The sequence below is a fragment of the Podarcis erhardii genome (genome assembly GCF_964252035.2).
Source record: "Podarcis erhardii genome assembly, chromosome: 4".
In the NCBI taxonomy this organism is placed as follows: Eukaryota; Metazoa; Chordata; class Lepidosauria; order Squamata; family Lacertidae; genus Podarcis; species Podarcis erhardii.
In genome coordinates this window covers 82,091,881-82,118,294 of record NC_138508.1, presented here as the reverse complement: position 1 = coordinate 82,118,294, position 26,414 = coordinate 82,091,881, and the positions used below count along the sequence as shown (strand labels likewise).

General features: G+C 39.8%; 1 protein-coding gene across 1 annotated transcript; it reads right to left on the bottom strand.

Moving 5' to 3' along the window:
• Positions 1 to 26,387, bottom strand: ANKRD10 (ankyrin repeat domain 10). The gene is made up of 6 exons (XM_081858324.1): positions 26,051 to 26,387; positions 20,143 to 20,295; positions 18,856 to 18,947; positions 6,104 to 6,339; positions 4,762 to 4,857; positions 1 to 1,666 (listed from the first exon to the last, which is right to left on the bottom strand). The coding sequence occupies exons 1-6, from the start codon at positions 26,249 to 26,251 to the stop codon at positions 1,209 to 1,211; spliced, it is 1,236 nt and encodes a 411-aa protein (XP_081714450.1). The 5' UTR covers positions 26,252 to 26,387; the 3' UTR covers positions 1 to 1,208.
• Positions 26,388 to 26,414: the final 27 nt, after the last annotated feature.

Genomic DNA, 26,414 nt, shown 5'->3' with positions numbered 1-26,414 from the left:
CAAGGTGGAGTTTGCTTGTTTATTTTAAATTCAGTTTGTAAAGGTCCCTTTAGAAACGAAAAGATACAAACACAAGATAAGCACACAGTTTGCTTTTAGTTCAACACTTTCTTCATCCATCAATTTTACCCCAAATCACAAAAGTAATATTACAAAGCGTTCGCAGTGCACGTCTACATATTCTGCATATACATCTATTCACTCTTCAAACAATGCATTTCCATTGAATTTGGCTTAAAAAACAACAACACCACAGCCCCTACATCAGGCTGGAAATATATAACATTTTAAAGCAATGTGTTTTTCCTCTTAAAAAAAGGAAAATATATTCATGTTATACGAGTAACAAAACATGAAGCTGAAATATATTGACCAGACAACATTTCAACGAGTAACAGTTTTGTTTTTTTTAAAATAATTCACGTACATAGTAAAAAGGTGCCATCATGCCATTCTGTGAGCTATGGTAAAATAGCATGCATATCTGCAGCAAAGCAAAAGGAAAAAGTGCCCCGTTTCTGCTTTCAGTTGTATACTAGGAATCACTTTTGTGAACTTTATAATACAAAAAGCTAACCATTTTTTTAAAAAAAGCAGCAACCCAAATATAACTATGAAACAAAACGTATCAAGAACTATACAACCACTACTTACTGCATTTATAAGTAGTTCGTTTATTAACTTATTAAAAGAAAAGCCACTCCTTTTGAGAAGCGAGGCAACAGATTGCGTCAAATGCTTTTACTGTCACCACCCACTCCTTGCATAGTCATAGCTGGCACTGATATTGCTTACCATAGTCTCAACAGATATATCTTAAATTAGAGAATTTGTACTTTCCTAATATCAAAAATGAGATTCTTGCCACAAAGTTTAGTTTTAAAAGAGCTTAATTAAAGAGAAAAACTAAAGTTCTAAAGTACAGTGTTTATAAGCATAGGAAAAAAAGTACAAAACTAGAACTCGTCATAAAAAAGACCAAACATTCCATTGAAAAAGCACCTATTCGTATAACTAATGGATTCTGTGCATGCAAAACTAGAAGCATAAGGCTATCAAGTGTCAAATTCTCTTAAACAACATGTAAAAACTGTTACTTGCTGCATCCTTCAGATTATACTGCCCCCCCCCACAGGCAAATTACATTGCTTAGTAGTATTTTTCCAAAATATGTTCCGACACCCACAAAAAATATGGTATTGACAACTTTAGGAACCATGATAGAGATACATTGTACCCAAGACAGTATTATCATATTTCTGTGCAACTTTAACAGAATTGGAATGTTCAACAACGCTGTTAAGTTCAGGAATACTTTCGGCAGTGTCCCCGAAACCATGGTAATGTCCGTAGTGCAATGTATCTCCGAGATCATCCACCCATGATGGCCTGCTTGAAACAAGGCTACTTGGGCTTCCATTCAGATGCAAAGAGCCACACATTTCGGAAGAGCCGTTTACAACCTTCTCTGGTTCCTCAACACTATTGCCCACATTGATTGTATGTTTATTAGCAGAAGCTAGTGCATTAGGTGCTATCAATGTTAGGCATTCTTCGTGCCTGGCACTCATTCCATTGAGCTGAGCTGGGGAAGTGAAGTCCAAATGTCCATTGACGATATGTCCATTTGTCAATGCATTCAATATGGAGTTACTGCAATTCATATCTGCGTCAAGAAATAGACCCGTCACCACAAGTTGACTTGATCAAAATAAAAGCTCTCTTCCATTTTTTTTGCAGTTTTATTAAAATATTTCCAAATTAAGGTCAAAACAAACCCAGTGCAGCCTCATGCTTTAGGCAATTATAGTTTACTAATACACCTTAGAAACAGAGGTGTCTGGTAAAACATTTTATAAACAAAATTTCTGTACAAGGTGCAATTAAAATTTACATAATGCTGCTCCAGCTAAACTAAGCTCAAAATGTTAATCTGTTAAGATCACAATCCTGCACATGCACTTCCTTGAAGATAAGCTCCATTGAAGACAATGGAATTTATTTTTAAGTTAAGATGCATAGGAGTTGTATGTAAGTACATTTCTAACAGTTATTAAAGGGATCATACAAAACTGCAAGCAATATTTTGGACAATCGGAGAAAGAAAAGGTTAGATGTACTTCTTAACTAGAATATAAAACTCCCTACTATGAAATACAAACTAAATGTGTGAGTAGCCTGGAATTTCAAAGCATTAAAGGTTACGCCAATATTAATTAACTCTGCTTTATTAAATTTCAGATGAGCACACAGTAAAGCAGGCATATCAAAAGCCTTATGCAAATGCAAGAATGATTATGCAACATGTCTTAATATCAAAACTTATTTTATATCAATCTTATATTTAATATTAGACACAGAATAAATCTATGTTCTTCCTTAGAGTGGAATTTCAAGTCGGTACAACCCTGCTGCAAAAACACCATGAATGGCCACAGCAAAATGTATAGAGATCTAGTGTTTTTAAAAAATTTTGCAACAAGCCAATGGTCTCTTTTCTCATTACTTATTAGTGCAAAATAATTGTTTTCTGTAAACATTATCTCATTAGTTATACTTCTTTTTTAAAGAGAATGTTTATATGTAATGGGACTAGAAGCAGTAGCAGGACATAAAAATATCAATTTGGCAAAAATAAATTAAATCACCAAGGTAAAAAATTCTCTTACATGTAAAAAAAGGCATTCTGTGTTTGACAAGTCAGTATTTTACATGGATTCTAGGGATGATCTTTGGGCACATGCAGAAGTTCATGAAAAAAATGAAGGTGTTTTTGCCTCATAGCTCAATTTCAGCCCTGTTTTGGCAAAATGCTATATTCTAGCAATATTACACCCCCCCCAAAAAAAATCATTCAGTGTATTAGAAAAAGGGAAATATTATTTGGCATACCAGTATTTTATATCAGTATGTTTAAAAGAGGGCAGCATCTGTTAGCAGAATGGAGGAGGAAGAATTTTTTGTGATTCCCCAGTTCTCTACAGCAGATGTGGGGAGACTGTATTAGATACCATGCAAAATCATTGAGCACTATCCAGTTGTGACTGTCAGCTAGCAGAAATGCTCATACAATGAACTTTCCCTTCCTCTCCTTCCCCTGCAGCCATCCAAATTTGCTTTAGAGAGTTGGGGGACACTCAAACAGATTCTGGGATGGGGAGGACAGCAAGGGGAAATCTGTTTCAGCAACAATGAGCATCATCCATTAGTTCAAATATAATGGAAACAACTCAAGTTGTTACGTAAGTTACTTAACAGCCTTACTCAACAAAAAACGCCTCATTAAAGTTTGTGTTAGATTCATGTAGGCGTGTTTCTAATGACTATATGAACACTTACGTTGAATTTACTGGGACAACACAATGTGAGGAGTTACAATTAGTTTTCTATTTAAAAAGCAGTATCAAGGGTCATTAGATTCTGCCCCCTTCCATTTTATACAGCAATAACTATAACCCAATCCACTTTATGTTCCTATACACCAGAGATGAGAAATATTCTCTCCAGAACGAATGTGCACATTACCAGATGCAAAAGTGCATCAATAAGTCATTTAAAATATAGAACTACCACCAGTCTGAAGTTTTAACAGATCTGGGCTGATCCAGATTGTTGTGTGGAGCATGAAAAACATACTCTAAGAGAATAGTGTGCGCAATCATCTCCCTTCATCACAGTGGAAGCTGAAGCAGCTCTGCACATTGTATGCTCTTTGCATGCATTTGGCAGCTTTCTCCACTGAAGTGACAGAGGAAGCCCTTAGGAGAAAAGACGAATTTTCATGCATTTCCAGCAGCCCTTGAAATGGGAAGAGTGACTAGTGACTGGGCTTCAACAAAGGAGTACGAATAGGATTTTCTTCATGGGTTGCAAATAGTAACTCAAGCTCCAAAGCATCCATTAACTATCAATTTAGTTGAATACTAAAAATAAAACCAAGACATAGATATCAGGTTGGATCCCTCAGTCCACTCTGGCAGCTTTAATACCCCCCCCCCAATGTTCCAAGGGACAGGGGACCCTGCTAAATGGGACAGGTTGTGGTATGCCCCTCCAGGTAAAATCTGAAAACCAGATGGAGGCACTAGGTTTTGCGATTCCTCTCCCCCCTGCACCACATTCAGGAGGGCCCCCAATACTCAGTGGGACACTTTCAGGGTACTGTCATGAGCAAGACTCATTAGACATGCTTGCCCCTGGACCCATCCTATTGCTTTAACGCACTCAGGCTACCTTCGAAGCAAAACTGGTAGCATTTGCTGAGCTAAATTTACAATCCTATACACTGATCAGACGATTATTAAGGCAGTGCAATCAGCTTTACCTTTTTTAATTACAATAAATAATTGCTGCATTAATCAAATGCTGAATATTCTTCCAAGAAGCATGTAGGATCACCTCTGATCAAGGCACAAGGCATGCAGGTCTCTAGACAGGAACAACCACGTGATCATCTATCTGGATCTGTCATCAACATCTTCCCTCATATCTTACATCTTCTACAAAACTGATAATCTTGCTATTTTAAAAAAGTCTTATAAAGGTATTTTAGCAACGCAAATAAGTTTTAAGACTTTGGGACATGTGCAGTAAGATTAAGTTAGAGATAATATGCATACTGATTCTTGCAACGACAAGGAGTCTGCATTGCAGAAACTGTGTATATTTCAATCTCTTTGGGTCCAATAGAACCACTCTTCTGCATGGTATCTTCAACCATTTGAATGCTGTTGTGGTTAACAGGAAACTGTCCACTCCCACCTGATATAACAGGAAATTCTCTGTCAACATGCATATTGTCAGCATCATCTTCAGTTCCTCCATTTATGAAAGATATCAGACCACCAAAACTTTGACCTGTTTAGGAAAGAATGATTTAAACTGGTGAATATTTCTTATTTAACTACAGTAACATTTTATAGGTGGAATTTAATGCTAGGCCTACTCAGACCAGCCCCTTCAAAAGTAACAAACACCCCATGGACTTCAGTAAGTCTAATGGACGAAACCGTATCTTTAACAACTGTAAAGGTAAAGGGTAAAAGGATCCCTGACCGTTAGGTTCAGTTGTGGCTGACTCTGGGGTTGCGGCACTCATCTCGCTTTATTGGCCAAGGGAGCTGGCGTACAGCTTCTGGGTCATGGGGTCAGCATGACTAAGTCACTTCTGGTGAGCCAGAGCAGTGCACGGAAACGCCATTTACCTTCCCGCCGGAGCGGTACCTATTTATCTACTTGCACTTTGACGTGCTTTCAAACTGCTAGGTTGGCAGGAGCAGGGACCGAGCAACGGGAGCTCACCCCGTCACAGGGATTCGAACCGCCAACCTTCTGATCGGCAAGTCCTAGGCTCTGTGGTTTAACCCACAGCACCACCCGTGTCCCTTTAACAACTGTAGTTAGCATATTTAAGATAACTCACAGGGAAAAGTAAATTGGACAGGAACATTTTGAGACAGTTTCATTGGCATGGTTGAAAATAGTTCTAAGTTCATACAAGTTTCTTTACACAACAGTGGACCACACTGCGGCCTACATTCTGTACAGCAACTGCATCACGGGGCACGCACAGCATCTGGTTTTATGTTTTTAAGAGAGGAGAAAAGGATGTGGGAAAATAAGAGTTCTTCTGTAGACAGATTTGGGTTGTGTCTGTTGCTGCAACACTGGGGTTGCACTGGTAAAAGGGACTTGTTTCCTCTCCTTCCCCTATATGCCGCCCCGCCCCCATCTGCTTGAGGGTTCCCCAACTAGATTTGAGGACAAATGGGGGGGGGGGGCTGGAGGAAACAAGAAAGTTCCATTGTGCAAACAGAAATCTCTTGTGACTGTAGAGCTGCCACCTCCAAACTTTTTTTAGCCAAGAAGAGTTCTTGGAGTAGTTGAAAGAGAACAGAGTTTTTTTTTGGGGGGGGGGGAAACCCTTCGGTACATGCACATATTGCGAGCTTTAGAAGTCTCCTGAATGAGCTCTGTGCAGGTGCTGAACCCACATGTGTGAGTGCACAGAGACCACAAAGAACCACCATGGTTTTCCATTAGGAATGAATTGGGCCTCTGCAAACTACTTTCAAGCAAAAGTGACAGAAACCCAATGCCTCACCTTCAGTCCTAGCTTTCTTCATTCCAACACTGTTCATATCTTCAAAGGATCGTTTTCGACTTATGCCTCTACCGAGGAGACTGGGGCTAGCATTCTGATGGGCCCCGTTTAAAGTGCCATTGCTATAGAAACGGTTCAGCGGGCAGTTCTGGAGGTTCAAGAGCAACTGAGCACATTCCTGGAAGCCCTGGGTTTGTGCAAGATCTGCTGCTGTCTGGCCACTGGCATTTCTCAAGCTGCACAATACAAATATATTGAATTATACCCCATAATAAACATAACCTGGTGGTTGCTGCTGATTCTACTAAGGTGATGAAAATTTTGCAAATTCCCATTAAGGGTTTTAAATTATCAAATGTTATATTATGTAACTAATCCCTTAGCACATATCTGTATTCTAAACAAAGTTTGGGAAGCAGTACAATTAAGTATCAAGTGACACAAAAAGTAAAAGCTTCCTATTTAAATGTCTAAAAAGGCTAAAATTTCTTGCCTATGGTCTGAAGTATCTGAACTCTTACACAAACTTCAGACTCTTAATTCAACTCGTTTTACTAATTTATTTGATAAAATGAATTATCTGAACAAAATACTCGAGAAAACTGTTATAGAATAGTTGTCCATGGCATTCTAGAATCTAACACCACAAAAATACATCGCCGTTCTTCCTAATCATAAAAACTAGGTATGCACGTGCAATAAATTCTGTACATATATATCCACATATAGTGCTTTATTTTGCTACTGTGGTTTTTATTAAGCTCACAGCTTATTTCAAAATTTGTGACATCATAAGTAGTAATATATTATTCACTATTTTAGCTCATGATCATGGGTACAGAAAGATTTATTAGTCTCTGAACTTCTAAAACTGAAAGATGGTAAGACAGATGCAGTTTAAGTTGAGGAATTCATGATTTGCCTTGACAATAAAAAATATTGACATACTCTAAACATACTCTAAAGGACATACTCTAAAGGACAATAAAGTAGTAATGAACAAAATAGCACAAAAGAATAGCAAGGAAATGTTCCCTAGGAAGTCCAGGAAGAGCCAAATACTTGTAATGATGCATGAGCTTCTTTTTTAGCTATGTAGCTAATTATCTGTGAATAGGTAGATGGACCAATGAAGGAAGATTTCAGTGAAAGAATGTTTATTAAGCTCACAGCTTATTTCAAAATTTGTGACATCATAAGTAGTAATATATTATTCACTATTTTAGCTCATGATCATCGGTACAGAAAGATTTATTAGTCTCTGAACTTCTAAAACTGAAAGATGGTAAGACAGATGCAGTTTAAGTTGAGGAATTCATGATTTGCCTTGACAATAAAAAATATTGACATACTCTAAACATACTCTAAAGGACATACTCTAAAGGACAATAAAGTAGTAATGAACAAAATAGCACAAAAGAATAGCAAGGAAATGTTCCCTAGGAAGTCCAGGAAGAGCCAAATACTTGTAATGATGCATGAGCTTCTTTTTTAGCTATGTAGCTAATTATCTGTGAATAGGTAGATGGACCAATGAAGGAAGATTTCAGTGAAAGAATGTAGCTTATTTGCTAGATGAACCATCTAGTGTGTGACTGAACAACAACAAAAAAGTTTTTTAACAAATGGGGCAAGCTATCTGAACATAGATGAGGGTTGGCATAGGGTTCAATAGAATCCACTTTCCTCACTCCACTTGCTCTCTCCAGTCCTGAGTTCCAATGGGACTGCTTGGGCACACCTCCCCTAAAAGAACTTGGCAGCTCCACTCCTTCCTAGGCCTGAAAGTTACTTGGGCCACTGGGAGGAGGAAAGAGGGCTCAGAATCCAAATCACCTATTAGACACAAAACTGTGAATGGAGGGGCAGTGTTGGATTATTGTCATTGCATTACGGATAACCAGGAGGCAGCAAACTGCCAAAATGGCAACAAGATATAGCCTATAGAGGTCCAGGAATGTGAGATTCCACAGCAGAACAAGATACCCCATTCACCATGGGTCTGACTTTCTACTTCAGTCCCCAAGCCTCCGTGCCTTTTTTAAAGCTGTATTGAAAGCTCCAAATATGAAGCAAATAAACGGCAGGAAGATAGAATCAATAAAGTGGAAACTCACGAGTTTTTGAGAGTGGAGATTAATAAGAATATTAAATCACAAGGATTCAACCTTAGGGAATTTCCCTGAAAAAAAAAAGAACAAGAGGAGTGTACAATTTTGTGAAGGACATTTTATAAAGCAAAATGTCACCCATTCAGCGTGGCAAATAAAAGATAACCCGGGGCCCAGACTAGCACATGCTGAATCTTGGAATAACAGGAGCAAGGGAAAAAGAAGAGAAAAAATTGCGTAGGTTTTTCAAAAGAAAGCTGTTCCCTTTTTCTATTCACCAAAGCCACTAAATTTAAAGGGGAGGTATGTGTGAGATCTAATTAAGACTTTCTCAAAGCTTCCTTTTCTTATAAACACCTAGAGACTTTCATGTTTTCTGTTAAGGAAGTTTTATCTGATGAAAGCAATAAGCTTAAAAGTAGTATCTGGGAATTCTGAGAAAGGCAGTTGCAAGGATCAGCAAGAGGATCTTCAAGAACAGAATGGCACAGAAGTTTATTTGCCCCAATCCCAAGAATTAAGGCAGCTTTTATTATTTCAAACCTACCCAAAGAAATAAATATGAGTATGAACATAAGGGAATACTGCATGTTAAAAGAGTGATTGATTTGATCTATAATCTTGGCCCTCTAACAAAAAAGCAAATGCACTCACAAAGTATTGTGAACTTGATCACTGGTATACAGATTAACCTGCTAGTGCAAAAAATCTAGATCATTAACTTGCAGCAGGCCTTGAGACCTACTCAAATACATAACTTTGTGTTACGAAGAAAAGGTCAAGGTGAAAAGAGTCTTCCTGTTCATTTTTGAAAAATGGTCCTGCAAAATTATTCCCTTTTTGCTATCATTCTCATTCAATCCTATGATACACCTGGTTGGCTTCCCTCAATGTTTTTTTTACGTGAAACAAATCGTAACTGGTAGTAACACATAACGCTAGAACTAATTTGAGCTTTAAACCGGAAAGGAAAAGATACTTAAGCAAGAGCACAAAGGTTTTATTCATCAAGAATAATTCGTGAAATAGAATCGAAGTCAGAAAAAACAGAAATCAAGCCCTATTGAAATGTTGCACCTAGATGGCCCTTCTACCCCTCATGAAATAGTGCAAGCCTGCGAAGACAATATACAAAGATCAACATGTGAGATTGCAAACGAGCACAGAAGTTAGACTTGTCCTGCTGATATTAACTTCTGTTGCTGCTGTTGCAATAAGAGATGGTTATATGCTTTAAAAAAACAAAACAAAACCAGACCTATAATCTTGGATGGTGGGAATAGAAGCTCTCTAATCTAGGGTGGCATAGGACATATTCAAGAGTTTACCGAGATAAAAACAGGAATACTAAAGTTCAGAGGTTGGGGGGGCAAGAACTGTGTCCTTCCAAATGCAAAAGGTCAGTTTGAACAAAATTAGTAATCCAAATGCTTTTCATAGAATTTTGTTGTGAGGTATCTGAATGTACATATAATTATACATGATTAAACTTCATCTGAGTTAAATTCTTTATCTTCTGACCTTTAACAGTGATGTACATGTATACCTTTGTTTGTAGTACTAAGGGTAACATTCATAGTAGATTTCTCCCCCTTTGTCTCATCCATTTTCCTCTCGGGCAATGTGCTGCTTCCAGAATCTTCATTACTACTGATTAGTCTTGACAAGGAGTCTTCTCATCTGTGGATCTCACTCTTCTTGTTTTGAGTTTCCATTTAGCTATGTCACCATGACATCCATTCTAGGGCCATGATTCATTTGAGACTGTTGTGATATTATAAACCAACTATTAAAGGATGGCAGTGATGCAGCATACAATCTTTAAGTATAAATATATTGCAATCTTGCCATTAAGATTCATGGGCATATCAGACTCCAATTGATCAGTCATCAAGTAGATATTCCTTGACTACAATAGGAATTTCAACCTAATCCTAAATGCAAAGTTAACTTTCACTGCAGGAATCTCAAGTGCCAGGAGATTGCTCTCTGTCAGATATATATAACTACTGCTTCTTTTCAATAAGGTGACCTAAGGAAAAGGGTAGTCCATCCTATACATGTGGTCAGATAATCGATTTTTCAAGATAATTCCAATAGGATGAACTGATTTAACAGGGGGAAATACAGAGAGCAAACACTTAAGAGCATCAACCTATTTTTTTTTAATCACCTTGCTAATTACAATCATTGAGGCATGATTCAAATTTCCAAAAAGTATCCCTAGGAGGTTTATAAACATACAAATGCGATAGGGGGTCTACTGAGTTAATTTTCTGAGTTGACAAAAGGAAACTTGCCCCTAGTCTTTTCTCCCTTGCAATTTTGCATCTGGCTTACTGGGTGGAGGGGAGGGAAAGGGGAGTTGAATACCACTCGCATCCTGAATGTATCATCCACTTATAATGTCACATACTTTGAACAAAACATAGGCCTACTTAAAACTCTAAAAAAAGGGAGGGTTAAAAAAGTTTTTTTTAATTAAAAAAACCCTAAATTGGGGTGATTGCCACTTTATCTGTAGCTTAAAATGTTTCTTCATTAATGCCATGAGACAATCTTAAGAAAATAAAACCTCAATTCTTAATGTAATATGCCCATTTAAAAATAATCAAACTTAATATATTGTTAGTTTACAATTTTTTTTATAAAACTGTAATTAGGGTAAGCAAAAGCATGCAAATCTATATATGCTATATCTGAATTCCTAGATTAGCATTAAAACCAATCACCGCAACAAATACCTCAACAGTATGCCTTGTGTGCAGAAAGGAAGCGATACTGAACATTCAATGCCACAACTGTAAGGTTTTCGGAGAAGCACCTGTGGCAGTTTCAGCAGTTTCTATATGGAATGCTCCCCCTTTCTAGGATTACTTGAAAAAATCAAGTCAATTCGAATTACGTAGCTGTAAAACATTGACATGTGTAGTTTTTATAGTTTCAGAATCTTCTCTTTGATTTAAAAAAAAAAACGGGCAATGGTGCATAAAACAGGAAACTTACATCATAAGGGATCACATATTTGCAGGCAACATTAAGATTAAAAGTTATATTAACATACATAAAGTGCAGTAGCACATAATTATTATTAAGCCATCATCATGTGACCACCTTAACAATGAGACAGAGCGCCTGACTCAAGCACGGACTCTCAAGCACGGATTTTCATCCTGAAGCCCATTGTAATTCTGTCAGTTCTCTGAAATGTAAACATGATATGTACTAGAAACAAATTGTCAAGTCATGGCTTCTGTTACTTTAAATTTTGGTAAATTGCATGTAAAGAGAATTACCAACTATGCCTACACGAAAAAAGTAGCTAATACATGGGATTAAAGAATAAAACTCTTGCTACAGCACTGCAGAAGTGAACAAGTTTTTTTTCCATAGGTTCCTCAGACCCCAGCCTAAGACCGTTAAAGCATTAAATAAATAATAATAATAATAATAATAAGATAAAGAAGCTGAACTGAAAGTTTTAACCCTTTGGCATCCAAAAATAGAAAGTACAACAGAATGATCTTGAAACTGTGGTGAACAAATAACAGAGAGACCAATTGGGGAAAACTTCACTTAAAGAGTTACTGCAGAAATGTACTGCAAACATACATAATTATGGTGCCATGTTTTCATTTCACATTAAATAACTTATCTGTATTTTTTCAGCATGAGGATTATTATATTTCTTCTTTGCTTCCGTACTTTGCTTTACAAAGATCTTCAAGTTCTGATATCGAATACGCAGATATGGCTAACTGCTCACCACTATGTTCTCCCTGCTTCCTTCTTCTAACATATCTTAGTTTAAGAGCCTTCAGAAGTTTCCTTCACTGTTGCCATAAAGCTGAAATAAGACTGCAGACAGAATTTTAAACTGTGTTTTCTTAAGAAAGGCATTTCCCCCCCTCAGTCAGAAATGGAGCACAAAGCTAGGTAAACTAACATTGACTAGTCCTAATAAATGTATTTCCCTCCAATTCCAATATTCCTGAACTTGTTCTCTCCAAAGTTGTATATGCAGCATTTTTAACAACTCCTGTACAAAAGGAGAAAGAGATTCCTAATTCTTTTCGTCTGCCACTCTCCTATAATATAACTGAAATCACGGAGCTGACAAGAATTGACATGCTCAGGTTCCCCACAAAATAAAAAAGATGGGCTTTTGGCCCACTAGTATGTTACCCTGAATCAGCTATAATTTACTATTTTTGTAAGTTTGCACTTTCTGTGTAACCTAAGTGTTATTATATTATATGCTTAAGACTGAAGAATAAACAAAAAAACCCCAACAACTACAAGGTTCCCCTTTCTTGTGGGATTTTACAAGTACTTACAGTACTTCAATTATGATGAAGAAACATCCAAGGAGTGTATTAAATGAGACAAATCAATAGTTTTTTTCAGGTGGCAATATCAAACATAGCCAAAACACAAGCACTGTTAAATCTTGACAAAGTGACTACAGAAACAATAACTCTTACATTATGTAAAGCAAGATGCTGTTCAATTCAGTCCCCTTAATTAGGAATTATTTTGAAGCATTCTGGATTTGTAAAATGTCATTTACAAATAGACTGAAAGGAAAATACAGAAGATGACCCTGAATGTTGCATTTACTCTTTATAAAAGCTACTGTGCATTTTGGATCCGAGAGCTATCCTTCTCTTACCAGATAGCAAGCTTTAAATAACCAAAGTTAGGTAAAGGTACCCCTGACCGTTAGGTCCAGTCGCAGACAACTCTGGGGTTGCGGCACTCATCTCGCTTTACTGGCCAAGGGAGCCGGCGTAGTTTCCGGGTCATGTGGCCAGCATGACTAAGCCGCTTCTGGCGAACCAGAGCAGTGCACGGAAACACTGTTTGCCTTCCTGCTGGAGCGGTACCTATTTATCTACTTGCACTTTTTGGCATGCTTTCGAACTGCTAGGTTGGCAGGAGCTGGGACCGAGCAACGGGAGCTCACCCCGTCGCGGGGATTTGAACTGCCAACCTTCTGATCGGCAAGCCCTAGGCTCTGTAGTAGCTAAAATGCAATTTCTTAAAAAACCTACGGTAATATCCAGGCAAAAATTTAACAGGTTGCCTTTTACAGTGCACTGGAATGTGTACGTTGAATAAATATTAATAAGACACTGCCTTTCTGAATTAAATGTGGTCTATGGAACTGGATGTTAAGTAACAACACTGCTCATGTCTACTTTTACAAACCAAACAAGAGGAAAAATTACAAACATTTCTCATCTTCCTACCAAAATATATTACAACCTGCAGGTATAGTGTATTCATGCTTTGCATGTAGAGACAGAAGACAATCTTGAGACTTCATAAAATCATATGTAAAGTGAAGATATAATTGGGAAAATAAAGAATGGCTTGGATTCCACGGGAGCCCCATGCAATATATATTGTGAATTCTTACAGAACCAGCCTCCGGTAAGCAGAATGATGAACACTGGCTGCATATGCTTCTCTTCCCTACAAACCAATACAAAAGCTGATACATTGAGGAAGAGAATCGAAATCATGGATTCTATGGGTGAAGACAGAGAAATGGTGGGATGCACCAGCTAGGGAACCCCCAAGTGAAAAAGGCTCAAGCCCAGGGATTGGTGGTGGGAGGATGATGAGTGGTCATAGGGAGAAGACTGGGAGGTGGTATTGTCATAATCTGAAAAGCTAACAGGGTTCAGTGAACAGGGAAAGTTTGTTGCAGAGAGAAGTTCAGAATCAGAAGCAGGAGGAGGGAAGCCAAGAGCCAGAGATGAGTTGGGCTGGTGAAGAAGCCAGAGTGCCTCTCCCTCCTGCTGTGAAAGCCCTTCCCTCGGTCTCCCAAGACCAGGAATGGTATGAAGGAGGAGGAGAAAAGACAGGTGTGCCCGGAGAGTCACAGATTGCTTGGGATGGACCTGGTAGAGGAGCCTTAGGCAGTTTGGGAAGGTGGGGACACAACTGCTTCACCTACTGAGAAGAGCTGCTGTGCTCATTAGGCATGGCTCCTCTGAGCAGACCTTGTTTCTGGCTTATTCTTGACAGCTGATGTAATTTAAGTACTGCCACATCCATCAAAAAGGGGAAACGTCACCTTTGTTCTGATTACTTTGCTAACACTAGGCACACTGTTCAGTTTATAAATGTAGATTAAAAGATTGGGGACCCTGAATCTATTTATGGTCCTAAATCTTCACTTGTAATGGAACAAATAGTGCACATTTCTGCCTTCTATTTAATAGCTCTATAGAAATGAAACTCGTTAGTCAGCTTCATAGCAAAAGAACTGTAATGAGCCAGCAGTATTTTGCAGACCACAGTGATTCCTATTTGGTCTTGGACTCAATCTTGTGGTTGGCAAAGCCCACTCCAGCTAGTTGTGAACACATGAACTTTTCAATGAAAGATACTACATTCATGACTCTAGAATTCTGTATAGAAAGAAATCTTAAATCTAATTTGTATTGTTACAATTATGTAGCTGCAGGTTTTATATTTAGATGCAAGCTGGTTGCTTTCCATGAGTACAGGTGGTGCTTTGGCATTAGGTAGAAATTGTGGGTTGGGGTACTCTCCCCTTGGACTCCTGTTCTGCGAGATCCCTTTGGATTCTCCTGTGAGACTATGGGAACCTGTTGTCATATATATGCACACAGGTTAGGGTGTTTCTTCTTCCTCCCTGGGATACCCAAGAGTTGAGCCAATTCATTCTGTCTCATCTCTACCATCTTTGTGCTAAAACCTAAAAGCTATTAACAAAGCGCTGTTCACAAAGGAAAACTTGTGATTCCAATACTCCTTCGTCAGAAATTTATAATGCAGCTCAACTGAACTGTTGCAGCTCTGAAGTAGTCTACATAGATGAAGCAATCCTTCAATTACCTTGAAGTACTTGAAGATGTGGTGAACAGAAGATAAATTGTAGTTATAATTAAAAGAATTTATACACCGTCTTTCATTTCTAGAAGAAATACAAGATGTAAGAACCTTGACAGAAACTGCAAGTGATGAGAGATCTTCTTCTGTTTAATGCTACATACACTCAGTTACCTACAGACACATACTTCAGCTATGTTATAAAAATGTAGATTTAAAAAATATATTTTTATTGACTTTCACTGATGTTACACTAGAAAGGCAAAAGAAAACATGGCACCAAAATTGTACATGCGCTGGTACAAGATTAAATATGTAAAATGCACAAATAATTGTCATTATGCAGTTCTCAAATCAAGTCACTTTATGTATCCACATTAAAAAGTTACACCTCAAACCTTTTATTTATATGAGGACATTAGGACCACCTGCGTCCCTTCTTCTTGTGTCCATGAACACTGAACCAAAGTTAAAGGAGCAACCATGTTTATATCTGTTGGGTATACAGTGCACAGAATATGCTCCAGCTAAAATGAGAAGGTAAAATCCAACAAAACACATCAAAATATTTTCCACTGGGGTACATTTAACATTGCTGTCTATTAAATATACACAACTCAAGGGATCCAACTTCAGCATTAGGGAAAGCAACACTTTCTTATTTTAATCGCCTTATTTCAGAATTGCTAGGTTTTTTTGTTGTTGTTTTTTAAATTGGAATTCATTAAAAGTTTCAGGCTAAGAGCCTCCCATTCCCAATTAAACGGGCAAAAATGTTATTAGTAAAACATAAAAATGCTAAAGCAAGCAAAATAGTCATGCTTTAAAACAGTATTTCAATTATGAAATATCACTGCAATGTGAATTTAACCTTACAAGATTTTTCACCATGAAAAAGACAATGAAGCCTTGGATGTTCATTTCAGGCCTAATAATAATAAGGCGGCTTCCAGAGAGACCAAAAATACACTAAAATGTCACACATTAAAAACTTCCCTGCTTGGCAGGGGGTTGGACTCGATGATTCTATGATTCCCTGAACAGGGCTGCCTTAAGATGTCTTCTGAATGTCAGGTAGTTGTTTATCACTTTGACATCAGATGGGAGGGCGTGAATGTGCATTACTGTATTGTATTTTTAATCCATGTTTCCAAAATGACAGATTTATATATCTGCCTAAGCAAACAAGTTATATGAAGATACTAGAAATGCATTTTGCCTAATCTTTTTTAAAATGTCAGTATTTTAGGTATGGTTAAAACTAAGCTCCACAGAAAACCAAGGTCGAATTCAGTGGAGGAATTCTACTGATATATCATAATACAATTTACACATTGCAAAAGCCATTTTGAATAGCATTACTGAATATTTGTGATCAGAACAAAGTTAGGCAAGACAAAAAAGTATGGAGTGTGTTATTTTTTTAAACTCACTTATTATCTTGTGCAATGTGACCACCTCTTAAACTTCAGTTTTCAAAGCGGATACCTGTATTGCCAACTACCTTGCAGTACCTAATGAGAACATCTTTATTTTCAACATCTAGATCTGAAAACTAGAACTGAGAACTGAAACCCTCATATCGTTCTAGTAGTGCTCATGAGTTTTTTCAACCACCCGCCTATGTATAGCTCCTTATATGCCCAACACGAATCTTGCTTACGTGATGCCTGGCATGTTTATGATACTATACAAATGGTTTGCATTATTACTGCCACAACAAAAGCAAATTGAAATGTTTGCAGGTAGATCAGTAAATTTATTATTATGACAGTAGGCATCAAATTAATGTTTGCTTAAAAAAATGGCTGCTTTGCATATTTGGAAGTTTTAGTACTTTCAGGTATCACATTGAAACAATTTAATTCCATATGTTTCCATGCTTGCCAAACACAAAGCTGGTTGTTACCAAACACCATTGTTCTAAAGAACTGCTCCCTGAGATGAGCAGGTGTGTACATATATAACCCAGCATGTAGGAAACTCAAGGTGCTTTGTATTAAGGGGTCACCAATGGTCAAAACCCAGACAGAACGAATGTATATTCTGTGACAAAAGGGGATAGAAAATTGGAGCCTGGAATGATTTTTAAAAATTAATCTACTGAGTAACCTTACAGTAATTGAATCTCATGTCTTATCTGTTGAGGTTCTTTTAGACCCCCAACAGCACAGAAAGGAAGAAGGGTAACTAAGCTTGTGTTAGAAATCTACTTTTTAAATAAATTATTTGGTAAGAACAGAATCTTTGCTCATACTCAAAAGTTACTTGCATGTTGCCATTTATCACAAATCACTGATGATTTGATAACTGGGGACCGAGTGTTGAAATTCCTGCATTGCAGAGGGTTGGACTAGATGACCCTTGGGGTCCCTTCCACCTCTACAATTCTATGATTCTATGGAGTCAAGACCGTGGGCCTAATGGAGAAACCAACAAAGGAAAAAGCCAGAGAAAAGCTAAATGTATTAAGTTGGCACGAACAATGAGTGCTAGTAAGTGCTCTGCTTGCTATGTAATGTCTGAAAGTACAGCAAATATAAATATTTAACAGCAACTATATTCTGAAACACAGTCCTTACAAAATACAGTAATTTTACTTTATATAGGTCTTATTTTATTTCCCCCAAGCATTACTTCAAACAACTTATCTTGCACAGTAAGTTCTATATCTTCCTGCTATCTCCATTTTTTTATTGTCAGGTTTTCTATTTAAGATAAATTTTTGTCCTCCATTTGAGATGTGGCTCTATTTAGGCATCCGCATTTGAAAACTTCAGTAGAATATTTCATGTTTTAAAAAGGGTATAGACGGGGGGGGGGGGGGGAGAGAAAACTTACCAAGTTTCAGGTAAGACCAAAGATTTTGGACAGGTCTAAAGAATTTATTAGAATAATTCAATGGAAGACCTATGAGATATATACTTTTTGAGCAAGACCATTATGTTGAATAACTTATAAAATGTGTAAGAGGATTTAAGGTATCTCTCTATTGAGTTTCAGTATTAGCCGATTTAATAAATGGAAACCAAAGGGTTAAACAAGCACCAAACTCTTATTGTACTAAAAGGAAAGTTTATACTTCAGATTAAGATACAAAGTACTATTTAAATACTAAAACTAGCTGTAAGAGAAAAAGCTAACATCATTTATATTATAAGCCATACAGCTTATACTCAACAGTTCTAGTGAACAGTGCATCCAATTTGTCCATGCGGTATGTTGCCATTGTTTGTGAGATTTTCTGAATGTTTTGAAGAACACAGTACCTTTAAAGAAAAAGTTAAAAGTGCAAGAACAGAACTTACTATGAAACACTACCAATCCTACTCATGTGCATACCTAAAATTCTATTCTAACAAATAACTAATTGGTCTGTCATATTTTAAATATAGCTATAGGCTCTTAAATACTTAATAGCTTATTCTACAAAGTGCAATTAATAGTGTTAACTTAAAAATGCACTCTTTCATGGATGACAGACATTGATTTCACTTTTGGCTGCAATGCTATGCACACTTGCATGGGAGTAAAAGGCCACTGAATGCAGCGGAACTTACTTCTGAGGAAATGTGTATAGGATTGCACTGTAAAATGTGTAAAGTTACAAGACATGTTAAAGGTACAATACTTAGCATAATTCAACATGTCTAATTGAAATCATCTCAATTAGTTGCCTGTTGTTCTGCGTTTCTCAGTTAATACCTGAGTTTACTGCTCTATGTTAGTTAACTAGACACACAACTACTCAAAATATCTCCAAACCTTACTTACTCTATTTGAGCTCCGTGAGCCACAAGGGCACTTATGGACTCCATACTACCAGACCGGGCTGCTTTGTGAATAGGAGTTTCACCACCATAATCCTGGGGGGAAATATATAGCAGATTAATACAAAATATGTATAGGTTAAGCTAAGAATTCTTGGACAGAAGACAAAAAATGGGTAATGACAGATTAGCAAAGCGACTTGGACTGACTATAGGACAGATGTGCAAATATTTGACCAGAGGCAGGTAGAATATGAGTCATGTAGACCTCCAAAGATTATTAGCTACATATCATCAACCCCCAGCTGATACGGCCTATGATGACTATTTTTTTTAATACCTGAAAAGCAGTATATACCGTATTTTTTGCTCTATAGGATGCACCAGACCATAAGATGCACCTAGTTTTTGGAGGAGGAAAACAAGAAAAAAAATATTCTGAATCCCAGAAGCCAGAACAGCAAGAGGGATCGCTGTGCAGCGATCCCTCTTGCTGTTCTGGCTTCTGGAATAGCTGCGCAGCCTGCACTCGCTCCATAAGACACACACACACACACACATTTCCCCTTACTTTTTAGGAGGGAAAAAATGAGTCTTATAGAGCAAAAAATACGGTATATTTAAACAATACGTAAATAAAACTACTGCTTCAAAGAGCCCCAGGTGTCTTGAAGCATCAACTTCCTACCACTTATTTTGGACAAGCTAAAATTTTCACCTCTCTCTGTTTGACAGCACCACAGTTTGCATGTCAAATGAAGAGGATAAAAGACACTTTAATTCACTGGGCTCACCTGTACCTCAAAAGTGATCACTGCTTTAGAGGAAGTGAAACCCCATCCAAAACAAGTTGAAGATCATGAGAATATTGCCCATTCACAATATCTTTATTTTGTCTAGGCTGAGTCTCTATTTCAGCCCTCATCCAGTCCATAACCATGGACTGTAGTAGTTTACAACACCACTGTGTCACATGGATATGATGTAAAAGGATGTGTATAGCTTGGTGTCATCTGCAGATTGATGACACCTCAGCCCATGCCAGATAACATGTCCTAACCATTTGATGCCGGTATTGAATGGCACGGGAGATGACAACCATGGGCTGGTGCAGTAATGATCCCCAGCATCACCTTCTGAAATAGGTCATTCAAGCAGGAGCAAATCCAGAGACAGCTTATCCAGGATACTGAAATACCTCTCTTAAGGATATATTCAAACAACGTGAGTCACAAACCTGTAGTTTGACAATTACAGCATAAGATTAGAGGGGGAAAACCCAAATCAATACCTGTTTGTTTATGTTGGCTCCTGATTGAATTAACCAGATGAGGCACTGAGGATGTCCTCCGAAAGCAGCAATATGGGCTGGTGTTTGGGCATGACGTGTTGTACAGGCATTAACAGTAGCTCCCGCTCTCACTAACTGCATTAAACAGTCCAGCTTTAGAAAGAAACAAAGAACAGAAAAAGCACATGTTTAATTATACACATCACTGTATTAACCTGGTGTCATATAAACAGCTCATTGTATTAACCTGATATCACATAAACAGTTAAAAGAATCTGTGGCCAATTCCTGTTCACCATAAAGCTTCTCAGATATAAAAATAAGCCATGGTTTTTCATTACAAGAACATAACATAAAATATATACCGTAAGTTGCTATAAGTTTGCATGTGAAATCAGACTATTTTACATATTTATGAAATTTACAGAGGAATTCTATACATGTTTACTCAAAAGCAATATTACTCCCAGGAAAGAGTTGAAAAGGTTGTCACCAAGGAGGGACTCAGTAAAAACAGTAGCCACAGAATACTCATTTCCAAACTAGATAAAAGGTCACCAAGAGAAAGCAATATTTGAATGAGCATTTTTAAAAGCCAAAAGAATGCAAATATATATGTAGGCAGATATATATGAAAGGAAATGAGAAATTACCAAATATTGTTTGCGTGTTTGATTATGGTTTGTATGTTAGTTTTAATGCTGTTGAAATTCCCCTAGGGCCAGGGGTGGGAAGCTAGATCTGGCTGGTAGGACAGAACCTTATTCCTCATACCCCTTGTGGGCCAAACTTGACAGGGTTTTTTTTTTGGGGGGGCGACACCTGTCAATCATTGAATGGCACATCATCAGGTGATGGCAGCACTTCAAAGAGCTGAGCTGAGCTATCTGGAGCTGACTTCTGCAGAAAAATTGAACTTGAACTGAGCACCTACAAACTGGCAGTGCTCAGTTCCAGCTCCACTTGGCTGTACTATTGAATTCATCATGTGGAAGTTAGCAGTGCTGCAGATTCCAGGAAGCTAGAAGTGAGCATCTGCCAGCTGGTATGTGCTTAGGTGAGAGACTCAATAGCACAGCTGATTCCAGCTGGGTTGCTCTCACTGCCAATAAGCTGGCTACACTTTGGCAAGGGAGGCTTGCTGTCACTGCCAATCAGGAACACACTTTAAGTCTCCCAGTTGTGCACTGGGAGCCTCATCTGCACCTACCCCTCATCAAACATCACATATAACATCAGGTGTGTTCTAGGGTAATAAAAGACATTCTAAACAATAATTTGAACCTGCCAATTCTTCAAAGTACATCAATTCCATTTCTACCATTTTCCACGCTTCATAGGTTGGTCTTGTCTGCTTTGTTAGTGCCATCTTTGCTTTTTTCCCCACACTGCAGAAACTGAAGCAATGCAAAAAGAGCCAAACACGAACCATTATGGACAGACATTTGATTTCTCCTTTTAATCAAGAGTAATTTGATTGCCATTATACTTAAGATACTTTCTAAATGAAGTGTAAAAAGGTAAAGGTACCCCTGCCCGTACGGGCCAGTCTTGACAGACTCTAGGGTTGTGCGCTCATCTCACTCTAGAGGCCGGGAGCCAGCACTGTCTGCAGACACTTCCGGGTCACGTGGCCAGCGTGACAAGCTGCATCTGGCGAGCCAGCGCAGCACACAGAACGCAATTTACCTTCCCGCTGGTAAGCGGTCCCTATTTATCTACTTGCACCCGGGGGTGCTTTCAAACTGCTAGGTTGGCAGGCGCTGGGACCGAACGACGGGAGCGCACCCCGCCACGGGGATTCGAACTGCCGACCATGCGATCGGCAAGTCCTAGGCGCTGAGGTTTTACCCACAGCGCAACCCGCAATCCTAAATTAAGTGTATGTTAACACTAATATATATCGAACCTGCCCTTCATCATAATGGATCCCAGGGCATGTTGATTTCTAACTAATGCTATCAGAGCCTGGAGTGTGTGTGTGATCCACTACAACTCCACAAACCTTTTATAGGACTGTATGCTCTTTCGAAAAGGGTGGGCAGAAACATAGGGGAGTACTGTTCTTTGTACATAAGCAACCAAGACCAGTTATTCAATGATTAAATACATAAAACTTTTCAGAAAAAGTAGACCAATGGTTATTGGACAGGTTCATAGTTTCCTTTAAAATGTACATTTAAAAAACCTGCACATATGCAGCAGATAAAAGTTTTAATAACTACAGCTTATGAGCAAATTGCAAAGACTTCTAGTCTCTGGTACAAAATATAGTTAATACATTTAGAAGTAGAATCTGCAACAGAATGCTACTGAATATTATGACCTTCTGAAAGCCTGCAGCTGACACAGCAATTGGGCCTGCATTGGGCTCAATGCTATAATGCAGGGGTCAGCAAACTTTTTCCGCAGGCCAGACCACTGTCCCTCTGACCTTGTGGGAGGCCGGACTATATTTTGAAACAACAACAACAACAACCCGACCCAACCCTCCCTTCTCCACAGCACCGGACGAGCCCCAGTGGCTGCTTACCTGTGCCTTGCGAGCGGCAGGGGCTGGGGGTGGCGGAGGGATGATGAGCGGTGCAAAAGGGCTGGCTCTGTAGAGGGGCTTCTTAAAATGGCGCTCAGCCATCTGCAGCTCAACAAAGCCCAGCCCCCTTCCTTCTCTAGGCAGGGCGGGGAGAAGCCAGGTGGATGGAGGGAGGAGGCACCGCCGTGGTTTGTGAGAGGGGGTGGGAATGGCGCAGCCCGAATGATCAGAATCCCCACGTCCGCAATTCCCGGACTGTCCGCAGGCCAGATCCAGAAGGTAATTGGGCTGGATCTGGCCCCTGGGCCTTAGTTTGCTGACCCATGCCATAATGTGATGGTAGTGGGGGCTGGCTTCAGATCCAGCAGATCCCCCTGTAGGGCTCAAACCACCCCCCATGGTCCATTGTCAGTCTTTTTGTAGGCTGTCTAAACATTCCACTGGTGGCACTTTTACCTGCCTTTGTGTTCTGCAGGCAGAAATGGGAACTCCATGCCACTAGAATGATGGCAGTGTCACTTCACAGGCAGAGGCCGGAAGACCTGGCTGAGGGACTCCTCTACCCAATCCAACCCATCCCTGCCTGGTTCAGAAGGGGTTTCAGTTGCACTGTTATTATAATAAGCCCTATTAAAATCTATTTTTATCCACCCTTTGGGGGAAAGTAATTTAGTAAACACATACTTTGCTTTGGTATGCAAACTGATAATTGTTGCCAGTTAGTGCTGTTAACATGTTTCCAAATAAGATCACAAAGAAATGTCTTACACAGGGAGTAATTAGGCTAAAAGCACAACATACTGTTTATTTCCTCTTATTTATTTATTTGCTACTACTTCATATACCATCCTTTTCCGAGGATGATAGGGCAGTTTACAATACAAAAACACAAAAGTATGTTACATAGCAACAAACAAAAACGCTCTCTCTCCCTCCCCCCCACGTTGAAAGAACATACATACATTAATTCAACAAAGGCCTAGGAGAAGACAAATGTTTTTGCCTGGCGCCTAATAATATCCTAGGGTTTCATCTTCTTGGCAAACACTAGAAGATGACAAAATGAGAGATGAGGAAAAAGAAACATTACAAGAGTGGGAGAAAGGAAACAGAAGCTGCAATAATTTAGGAGCAGAAACTTGGCATGCTGTGTCAGTTTATAAAGTTGTTTGTACTTGCTTACACTCACAAAGGAATTTTATTTTTAACGACTGACTATTCTTCGGGTTGCATCCAACTAAATTCTACTAAGAGAAGTAGGCCCACAGAAAATAGTTATGTGTTTTGATAGGGCTCTACAGAAAAATGTATCAGAACCATAGAAAATGCTGATACTGCTAAGAAAACCAGTGTACATGAAAGAATCCTGATTACATTAATCTTCATCCACTATCAGAGGATCATTTCGCAGTAAGATTTATTGTTGCCAAACATAGGCAGAGTCAGAACACTCCCTTTCTTTAAGGACTGAACAACTTTGATGCCATAACAAATACATCAGTGTCAGAGCAAACTGCGTAGGGGTTCAAGAACTTGAACATCACAAACAGGTGGCTGACAGAGTTTTTAATAACAAGTGGCAAACCAAAGCGGAAATTAGGTGAGATTAGGTTTTACAATGAACTCAAGAGCACCTCTACCCAATCCCATGTGTAGCACAAAGGATTACCAATGGAAAGCAGGTAGAAGTGGAATCTAGCAGTGGGTGTAGTTCTGTTCTCTCTAGCTAAGATAGGAGAGGAAGGAGGTCAACTGTGATTCAGAATTTGTGTAGCCAGATGTGGACGATGGCAACACTCCTTTAATAGTTGTGTAGAACTTGCTGAGATCTCTTCCACACAATTATCCCAAGATGGAGGCCTTCTCCTCTTCTCAATTTGATTCAACAGGGGAGGATTTTGTAATCCAACATTTGATGGAAAGGGGCAGAATATGGAAAGAAGGTTGCCACTATAGCTCTGTTGTACCAGGGCAAACACCACAGCTCTGCATAGCAACCAAAGACCATGCACAAATAAATACTGGACAAGTATGACATATAGGTGGGAACTACCTGCAGCCCTTCACTTCCATCAGCTTCAGCCAGCAAGGCTAAGGGTTAGAAATGATGGGAACCGTAGCACAGCAGCATCAAGGGAAGACTTGCGACAATAAAAGCAGGAAGTTGTGTATCTAAGCTCAATAATCAAAGAACCACAAATACTTTTATGCGTTCCTGGCTTGCTTACATTATCGGGTTCAAGAAGGGAGGAAAGTGGCTGAAGCAACCAAATGTGAGCGTTTACTAACCATCCTGAACAGGAATACTCCCGATCCATAGCAGGTTCTCACTAGTAACTTGCAACGCTGATGGCAATGCCTGCTTGGGGGGGGGGGGGGAGAGAGACACCTCTGTCCCCTTGACAGCAAGATATGTAGCAATGGGCTTAAGAGTCTTGTTCTTAGGCGTTCCCTTAGGTACAGAGAGTTCATGCCTTACTACATCTCTCAGTGCTTCCTATTCTCTTTCAAAATGTGGGGATTTTGGGGGGAGGATTATTGGGTTGTTGTTTTTATTGTGATTATATGTAATGTATGTTGTGGTTTTATATTTTAATTTTGTTCTGTGAACCGCCCACCTCCGGGTATAGGGCGGTATATACATTCAATAAATGATAATTATTCGAAGCCACAGCTGAGGCTCCTGCACTGCAGGGGCGGGGTGGGACTAGATGACCGTGTTGTGGGGTTTCTCTTCCAACTCCACGATCCGACGCTCCCCCCGGAAGGTTAAAAATATAAGCCTCGAGAGCCATAGATTCGCAAAGCGCCGGCTGAGGCAAAAGGCCGGGTACAAACGCTTCACGCTCCCGAGGCTGCCGCCTACGAGGTCGCTCAGAGAGCGCCGAATAACAGGCTAATGCTGCTCGCCTCCGGGATTTCCTAATTCATCGCTCTCGGCTCGTTATTATTTAAAAAATATAACAGGGAGGGGGGAACCCACACAGGCCGGCTAACGGCGCCGCCTCGCCTGCGCTGACAGACCGCGAGCAAGTGCCGCGCGCCACTCCCCCCTCCCCAAGGCACCTTCTTATCCCTCTCCAATACCACCCCGAGAGGAAGTTAACGGCGTGGGAGGGTTTTGGGTTTTGATTTTTTAAATTATTATCCTTATTCTAACAAAGACACGAGCGCGCGCGGAATGGCGGCAACCGCGAACAAGGCGCGATCAAGGCGGGAGAAGCGCTCTAAGATGGCGCCGGCGCGCGCCCACCGGCCGTTGCTCCTCGCCAGCAGCTCGAGGGATAGAACAACGGCCTGGCGCCGCCTGAGGAAAGGGTCCCCCTGTCTCTGGGCTCTCTCTCTCTCTCTCTCTCTCTCTCTCTCCCGCCATACCTTTCCGAACTGCGCGGCCCAGTGGATGGGCATCCACCCGTAGAAGGAGTCCTCGGCTGCCAGGTTCTCTCGGGGAGCGCTCTGCAAGAGGCAGCACAAAGCCGGCAGGTCCCCGTCGCGGCAGGCGCGGTGCAGAGGGAAGCGCAGAGTCAGCAGCTCCTCGCTGGAGAAACCCGCCTCCGGGCCGGATCCCAGCGACATGGCAGCGGCGGCGGTGCTCGAGCTACGGGAGAACCGAAGGCGCCCGGCGAAAGAAGGCGGGTGGTGGCGAGGTAGAAGCCGCCGTGCAAACAGCCCCGCCGACTGCCGCCGCTGCTGTGTGGAAGCCGTGAACACAAAGGAAGCGAGGCGGGCCTGAAGGGGC

What these genes read in the sequence shown, in the direction of transcription:
- ANKRD10 (XM_081858324.1), bottom strand. Translation starts at nt 26,251, where the DNA reads ATGTCGCTGGGATCCGGCCCGGAGGCGGGTTTCTCCAGCGAGGAGCTG. An exon ending in GAGCCAACATAAACAAACAG is followed by an intron (nt 18,948 to 20,142) that starts GTATTGATTTGG and finishes ATTTCCCCCCAG; the next exon opens with GATTATGGTGGTGAAACTCC. An exon ending in AGAATTTCCTGTTATATCAG is followed by an intron (nt 1,667 to 4,761) that starts GTGGGAGTGGAC and finishes TTCTTGACGCAG; the next exon opens with ATATGAATTGCAGTAACTCC.